At 43.6% G+C, this 8,637-nt stretch overlaps 1 protein-coding gene across 1 annotated transcript; it reads right to left on the reverse strand.

Annotated features, from left to right (window-relative positions):
- Window positions 1-115: 115 nt before the first annotated feature.
- Window positions 116-7,463, reverse strand: LOC139379382 (serpin peptidase inhibitor, clade E (nexin, plasminogen activator inhibitor type 1), member 1). The gene is made up of 8 exons (XM_071122189.1): window positions 7,244-7,463; window positions 5,465-5,703; window positions 3,158-3,382; window positions 2,703-2,897; window positions 2,043-2,342; window positions 1,617-1,703; window positions 1,235-1,318; window positions 116-955 (listed from the first exon to the last, which is right to left on the reverse strand). Exons 2-8 carry the CDS (start codon window positions 5,700-5,702, stop codon window positions 918-920), a joined length of 1,167 nt encoding a protein of 388 aa, XP_070978290.1. The 5' UTR covers window position 5,703; window positions 7,244-7,463; the 3' UTR covers window positions 116-917.
- Window positions 7,464-8,637: the final 1,174 nt, after the last annotated feature.

Genomic DNA, 8,637 nt, shown 5'->3' on the forward strand with positions numbered 1-8,637 from the left:
AAAACCTATATTTCTGGATCCAACTAGTCCAACCACTAAATTATTGCTTTTCTAAGTCACTATTCATGTTATGAACACCAGAGGTCAAAACTAATACATTGTAGTCCGCAACATGTAAGGTTTTTAAAAAGGTTTTCATTTTAATAAATATATAAATACTGCAAAAATAAGACTTGTTGGAACAAACAGAGCATTACAGACAATACAATTCAACAGCAAAATAAAAATATTTCTTACCCATTCAATAATTTTCCCTTCATATCAATATCAGGCATTAACAACCATACCCATTGCTCACAAATTAAAAAAAACATATCCCATCAGCGCAAATAATAGATATATAAACTTTCACTTATCAAAATATATGCATTTTGCCAATTTGGTAATATACAGATTAAGGATCATTTAAGTTACAGTTATTGTCCAGGTCATAGATTTAACTATGGTCAGTTTCAGTAGCAAGTTGATTGACAGGTGTCCCTGTCAATGGAATGAAAGGAATGTTCATGGTTGTTGTATATCAGCACAGGTAATCCATTATATTGAACAGATACTCAGGTCAATCTCTTCAAAAATGGAAGGCAGTCGGGAGGAGGCAAGATCAGGTGGGACCATTCTAGTTAGCCAATGGGAGGGCAGATATGCGTGTGAAAAACAGTCACAACTCCGATATAAAGTTGCCGGGATGTCGTCTGACATATTTATATCAATACACTTGTAACAACCTAAGCATCAAGAAACATGTATTAGATAAAATAAGCCACATGTAGAAGATAAGCCATTCATTTTTTTGTTAACCAAATTTGACACTCTCATTGACCACCATACAAAAACTCCTCGCTGGAGAAGACAGATTTTGGGCCGTTATTCCTCTCGCTTCTCTTCTTCCTCTCTGGTATATTGGTCTGTTAGTGTTGCTAGGGTTGGTTGACTTGACCCATGAACAATACAGCACCTGGGAGGGGAAAACAAACATATTTTATATTAGAGGACGAACAAGGTAGGAAGTATGTCAAAGTGTCTGAGGGACAAAGAGAATTCCATACAAGATCATACAGTATATGCAGGGACAAAATAGCAGGACTTCCCCTGAACCTACTTGAAAGTGTATGCACTTATATAAAAAGGGCACAGCTTGCTAGACTTGTGGTGATTTGAGACATTGGATAACCAAGGCTAACATGATGTCGTTTTTAACATAGATGGTGGTGTAGGCACATTAGAGGAAACTCACCTGTGGACTTGTGTTGGATGAGGAAAAGGAAGGGCCTGTCCAGGGTGATCTCCTCTATAGCCATACGAGAGAACATAATGGCAGCTGTAAGGGGCAAAGAGAGGAGACAATACAATGAAAACACAACTCTGTACAGTAACATCACTTTAACATCAATTAACTATTGTATTATGTATTGTATTATTGTATTATGTACATCTAACTATTGTACTATGTACATCCGTATAACAAGCACTGTCAAAACACAACTCTGTAGCCTATGCTATCATCAATTCATCATAAATGTATTGTCTTTATGTACATCTGTAGAAAAGACAAGTCAAAACACTTCTTTATACTATTGGTTAAATCATCAGGAATAAGTATTGGTCTTGTAATGTACCTGTGGCAGCTGATCCCTTGGTTCCCTTCTCGTTCACCTCAATCTTGACTTTCTGCAGAACCTTGGACACACACAGCCTTTCCTCAGCTGGCAGATAAATAAAGAGAGGGGGTTTAGATTAGCTGTCTAAAAAGAATGAGAAGCATGCAGTATTCTGTATTTGCTAAACACACAAACTGATCATACCAAGTCTGTCACTTTCCAAAGTCCATACTTTCATACCACAGAATGTATGCCCAATACATTCCTTCATTCTAAAGTGAAATGCTAGTAGTGTGGATATTGCAACAGAGCCAATCCTATTCCCTACATAGTGCCCTACATTTGACCAGAGGCCTGGGCCCTGGTCAAAGGTAGTGCACTATATAAAGAATAGGGTGCCACATCAGACACCAGTTCCTAAGTGATGAATGGTAGGGTACTCACTGGTGATGCGAGTGAAGTCTGCTTTGGCCAGGTTGAACATGTCCCCCAACCCCATGCTGGTCAGTGTAGACTTCAGATCCACCTCAGTGTCCAGGGTAAACTTGGGCAGAGCCAGTTGACGCTTGACGCTCCTCAGCTCCTCTCTCCACTGTTGCAGGCGTCTGGTGGTCAGCTCGCTATTGAGCACGCTCACTGGCCTCTCAGACTCGAAGGGGGTGACCAGCAGCATGCTCAGGGACTCTCCCTCGTACGGAACCTCGATGACATCATAGTCCACTCCGTCGGAGGTCACGAACTCACCTGTAGAGGAGAAGAGAGGAGAGGTTGGATTAGTTTCAGTTTGATTGGTGGAGGTAGTACTTGTAGTCATGTCTGTTTTAAACACTGGCTGCTGGGCTGCGGCGGACTCGTTTGAATCACTTTTGAAGAATGCATGCCTTAAGGACCAAGTCCTAACTAAATGTGTGTAAATAATATCGATGGAAGACACGAAAACTTGAGTTACATTTACAGATCACATGTTAGGATTCTGCCAAAATGAGGTATTCTAAGTTAACTTCTAAAGTATTTAAAAAGAAGAGAGGATGTACTCATGTCAAGGGGATGTAAAAATGTCTCATGGGAAAATTCTACACTTGAAAAACATCCTGAGGTACCCACCGTAGTTGAAGCGGTGTGTGAGCCTCATCATAGGTACGGGCACAGAGCTGCCATTGGCACAATGGAACAGCCTCTCCTCGGTCATCTTGGGGTCAAAGGGTACCTTCCATAACCCCTGGAAGTGCAGAGCGTTCAGTAGGACCATGCGAGTCTCGTCGGTCAGAGCACCGGACGACAGGAATGAAGGGATGGTACCTGGAACAGAGAGAAGAGAGGAAAGAGAGTGTTAGGGAGGTTTGTTTTGATTATAAATCTGTCTCATCCCACAAAGAATTAGATTTTCTGGAGAAAACAAGCAACTTATATCCTCTCTGTCTGTCACTGGTTGTGTTGTATGCATTGTTGTTGCTATATCTACTACAACTTCATCAATTTTAACAAAGTGCACACTTGCAATATGTGGGGATGTGCATGACATTGAAGGTATGAGCCAATACTACACTACTGTATCTCACCTGCGGTGTGGTCAGAGACCCAGGCATTGATGAATTCCAGGGCCTGGTCTGGCCTGGAGAAGTCCAATTGGTGAGGGGAGGCCTGGAAGGCTTTCCCCAGCCCCCTACTGAAGCTTTTCTCCAGAGCCATCTTCTTCTCTACCATGATGCCACTGGCCAGCTCCACTCCCTCCTCACTGGAGAGGTTCTGCTGTAGCAGACGCTGCTGACGTGACATCCCTCGCTCTGGAGGAGAGGAATCATTGATTTTAATTTATGATTAAAAGTACAAAAAGGCTGGAGAGGAAGAGAAGGAGGAGAAGGGGAATGGAAAGAATGAGAGAATGAATGAGTCACGATTGCATATAGAGATGGTGAGAAAGTGTGGATGTTGCTCGTCGCCGGCTAGGATGGCTCTTTTTGTTTTGATTATGTCAGCCTGGAGTTATGTTCTTGTCAAGGCCTCATTGTGTAGACAAAACCAAGTCTACCATCTGTCTCACTTTGCAAAACTCATTCAACTACCCTATGTAGTTGCATGAGATGACGCGGATGCTACACCAAAGGACTGTTTTGCTATCACAGACTGGAATATGTTCCGGGATTCATCCAATGTCATTGAGGCGTATACCACCTCAGTCATCGGCTTCATCAATAAGTGCATCGACGACGTCGTCCCCACAGTGACCGTACGTACATATCCCAACCAGAAGCCATGGATTACAGGCAACATCCACATTGAGCTAAAGGCTAGAGCTGACAGTTTCAAGGAGCGGGACACTAATCCGGACGCCTATAAGAAATCCCGCTATGCCCTCAGACAAACCATCAAACAAGCAAAGCATCAATACAGGATTAAGATTGACTCCTACTACACTGGCTCTGACGCTCGTCGCCAACAGATCCACAGATGATGCAATCTCAATCGCACTCCACACCGCCCTTTCTCACCTGGACAAAAGGAACACCTATGTGAGAATGCTGTTAATCGACTACAGCTCAGCGTTCAACACCATAGTGCCTACGAAGCTCACCACTAAGCTAAGGACTCTGGGACTAAACACCTCCCTCTGCAACTGGATCCTGGACTTCCTGACAGGCCGCCCCCAGGTGGTAAGAGTAGGCAACAACATGTCTGCCACGCTGATCCTTCACACAGGGCCCCTCAGGGGTGTGTACTTAGTCCCCTCCTGTATTCCCTGTTCACCCATGACTGTGTGGACAAAGACGACTCCAACACCATCATTAAGTTTACTGACGACACAACAGTGGTAGGCCTGATCACCAACAACGATAGGGAGGAGGTCAGAGAACTGGCAGTGTGGTGCCAGGACAACAACCTCTCCCTCAATGTGAGCAAGACAAAGGAGCTGATCGTGGACTACAGGAAAAGGCGGGCCGAACAGGCCCCCATTAACATTGATGGGGCTGTAGTGGAGCGGGTCGAGAGTTTCAAGTTCCTTGGTGTCCACATCACCAACGAACTATCATGGTCCAAACATACCAAGAAAGTCGTGAAGAGGGCACGACAAAACCTTTTCCCCCTCAGGAGACTGAAAAGATTTAGCATGATCCTCCAGATCCTCAAAAGGTTCTACAGCTGCACCATCGAGAGCATCCTGACCGGTTGCATCACCGCCTGGTATGGCAACTGCTCGGCATCTGACCGTAAGTCGCTACAGAGGGTAGTGCGAATGTCCCAGTACATCACTGCGGCCAAGCTTCTTGCCATCCAGGACCTATATAACAGGTGGTGTCAGAGGAAAGCCCATAAAATTGTCAGAGACTCCAGTCACCCAGGTGATAGACTGTTTTCTCTGACACCACACGGCAAGCGGTACCAGAGCGCCAAGTTTAGGACCAAAAGGCTCCTCAACAGCTTCTACCCCCAAGCCATTAGACTGCTGAACAATTCATAAAATTTGCCACCGGACAATTTACATTGACACCCCCCCCCTCCCCCTCTTGTACACTGCTGCTACTCGCTGTTTGTTTGTTACCTATGCATAGTCACTTCTTCCCCACCTACATGTACAGATTACCTCAACTAGCCTGTACCCCTGCACACTCATTCGGTACCAGTGCACCCTGTATATATCCTCGTTATTGTTATTCTTATTGTGTTACATTTTCTTATTACATTTTATATAGCATACTTGGTAAATATTTTCTTCTTCTTGAACTGCACTCTTGGTTAAGGGCTTGTAAGTAAGCATTTCCACAGTAAAGTCTACACTTGTTGTTTTTGTCACGTGGCAAATTAAGTTTGATTTGATGTCATTATACATCACAGCTGTGGTAAGATGCTACAAAACAGTCCACCCTTACCTTGTAGAGAGAAGCCCAATTTGGCGTTGAGTGTCTTCCGGGTGTTGCCCCCAGCACCCAGCTGAGCCATGCCCAGGATGGTGGCCACGCCGTAGGGTGAGAAGGCCAAGTTAGAGCCCCTGGAGGTCTGGGCCACATGAGAGAAGACCCGCATCCCAAAGTCTGTCTGTTTCTCCTGGAGGTTAGAGAGGGCCGCTCCAGAGAGGCTGAGGAGGAACCACACGTACAGGCACAGCATCCTGGGGAGAGGAAGGAGGGATGAGTGGAGTGGTAGACAGCTCTAACAACATTATCTAACGGCAAAGCATCCTGGGCAAAGGAGGAGGAGAGAGGGTTAAAGGAATCTAACAACATTGTATACAGGTAAAGCATTCTACGGAGATGGGGAAGATTGAACAAGAACAAAGATAAAGAATCCAAGGAGAGAGGGAAGCGAGGAGAGAGAGATTTGTGAAATTACAGAGATTCAACAATATTGCATATAGGAAAATCGGGAGAGGACAGGGGAGAAAGATGAGTCAAATGATAGAAGGATCAAAGAAAGACTGAACAAGAAGATGAAAGATGAAAAGATCTGTCAGATGCATTGCTGCGGTACATACAAGAGTGTTACCTGAGGGGTTACTTAAAACCATAATTGTTAAAATCGTATGTTCTCTACAAATACACAGGTCCGTTTCGGTCTCAGTTGCATAAATTATTTGGCACAGTTTTTGCTTACTAGCCAATCGAATTTAGAACCATTTTAAAAAGCATTCCACAGTGTGTTTATAAATCTGTTTCTTGTTGGGCAACCTTCAAAGATATTTTCTATTCCACCGGACCAGTATAGACATCACAGACAGAGGTATGTACCACACTTCTGGATGGAGGATAGTAAATCAAAATAGTTTATATGGTCATATTCACCAGGCAGCAAATGGAAGAAAACTGACTCAAACAGGGAGGTTCTATGCAGCAAATTGACCAATAAGAAACATCTTTGTTTTCTGTAGCAAAACATTTAGCTATGGTGTCTACTAATGAATACGACCCTGGTTCTCAATGGAAAACAAACCATGGCACAGTGACCCTGGCATTGGTTTACTGTGGTACAGACATGGGTGAGACAAAACAAGAGACAAGACCCAGGTGCCAACCTTGGACATGTTGGCGTGACACACACACACACACACACACACACAGAGAGACAGAAAGAGATAGAGAGAGAGGCAGACAGAAAGTGAGTGTGTGGGAGAGAAATAAAAACAGAATTGAACAAGTGTTTATTGGGGTGCAACTTTGCATGCTATTGTCATTTGTTGTTGTCCTATATTTGTTTTCATATATGTAAAAAAAAATATGCATCTTAATTTTTTAATCAGACTGTTTAATTGTATACTTGGACCATAATGCTTCATAATAAAACATATTTGAAACAGAATGGTTCATTTTGCCCTCAAGGCTTTTAGTGCAGCGGTGGTCATTTGAGTTCATACATCTTTAAACACACATTTCTGTTGTATAATTTGAAGATATACAGTGTTTTTTCCCCCAGAAGTTCAGGGTTCAAATATTGACTCATACAACATGTTGTCTGTATGCAACTTGCAGTGCAATTGTTACAACCTCTCAGTTTGTTTAGTGACGCACACAGACAATATACTGTATGTATCCATTTGGTGATTTGTTTCATAATAATAACAACAAATGGAAAACAAGACTAAGTTTGCCTTATGAGCATATTTCCAAGAACTTTAACATTTGCTCTAAAGAATATAATCATAAACGCACTCTTACCTTGAAGTTGAAGTGTTGAAAGATGTAGACGAACTTGATGAAGATTAGCTTGATGTAGCTCTTGAGTTGCTTGAGAGTTGCTGGAATATTAATAGCTCAGTCTCTCAGTGTTTTCCCTGTGAGTTATTAGAGAAGCATCATTTGAGTGTGAGTGTGTGTGTAAGAGTTCTACTGCTTTATATAGCGTAGACTAGCGGCATGGCTCCCTAGGCCCCTCCCTCTTCACTCTAGGCCCCATTCCAGTAGACATGTGCAGAGAGGAAGTTACTTGTGACTATGAGGTCGACATCCCTTACTGCCTAGACAGGCTTCTACTCCCTAGCGAGGCCGTTACACACACACACACACACACACACACACACACACTTTCGCTCTCTTTCTCACTCTGGCACACACACTCACTTATGTCCTCTTTATCACTCTCTACCTCACACAGAGACTCAGGCACATTTTTCTCTTTGTTTCTTTTTGCACTTGGGGAGAGAGAGTGAGAGAGAGGGGGGGGGTAGGTTCAGTCATGCTGTTTACTCAGGGGAGTTTGGAGCTCCCATTGTCTGGCAAAGGTCAGGTGGTTCCAATTCTACCTGTCTCTGTGTCTACTCGTCCATCCCCGCTCTTCCCATGTAGTTCTCTCTCTCTTCCTCTTTCTCTCCCTTCCTCTCCCTCTCTCTCCTGTCAGAGAGGGGTGACACATAAACACAGATCTGACACATCAGAATTCCAAATTTGGTTCTGTAGCTGCCAGCATTCCATGGCCGCGTATTCACAAAATGTTCACACACACACACCATTGCCCCATCGCACCTGCTGTCTATAGTCCTTGTGCTTACATTATTTACCTTCAGAGGTGAATGTATCAAACCAGTTGCCGTGATAAAAGTGTTTTGTTGCTGTGCACTCTCCTCAAAAAATAGCATGGTATTATTTCACTGTAATAGTTACTGTAAATTGGACAGTGCAGTTAGATTAACACAAATTTAAGCTTTCTGCCCATATGAGACATGTCTATGTCCTGGAAAGTTTGCTGTTACTTAAAGCTGTCATGCTAATCACGTCGGTGCACGTTAGCTCAGCCGTCCCGGTATAGGGACACCCATCCTATAGATTAAGGTGTGTGCATGCATGTGTGCGTATTCTTTGACATTTTGCTGAGAGGCACTGTATGTATTTCCTTTTCTCCAACTGCTATGTGTGTTTAAGAGGTGTGAAAACTGAAATGACCCACCACTGCAGTAGAAGCCTTTGAGGCCAAAACATAACAAAACGGAAAACTGGTTTGGTCAAGCTGGATGATCTCCCAGAATTCTTGTTCCTTTCCACTCTCCCTCAAGCATCTTACTGTAACTCCACGGTTTCCACGGTAACTGAGAAGGAGGGGGGTTAAACCTGAGGCA

Source organism: Oncorhynchus clarkii, chromosome 21 (genome assembly GCF_045791955.1).
Source record: "Oncorhynchus clarkii lewisi isolate Uvic-CL-2024 chromosome 21, UVic_Ocla_1.0, whole genome shotgun sequence".
In the NCBI taxonomy this organism is placed as follows: domain Eukaryota; kingdom Metazoa; phylum Chordata; class Actinopteri; order Salmoniformes; family Salmonidae; genus Oncorhynchus; species Oncorhynchus clarkii.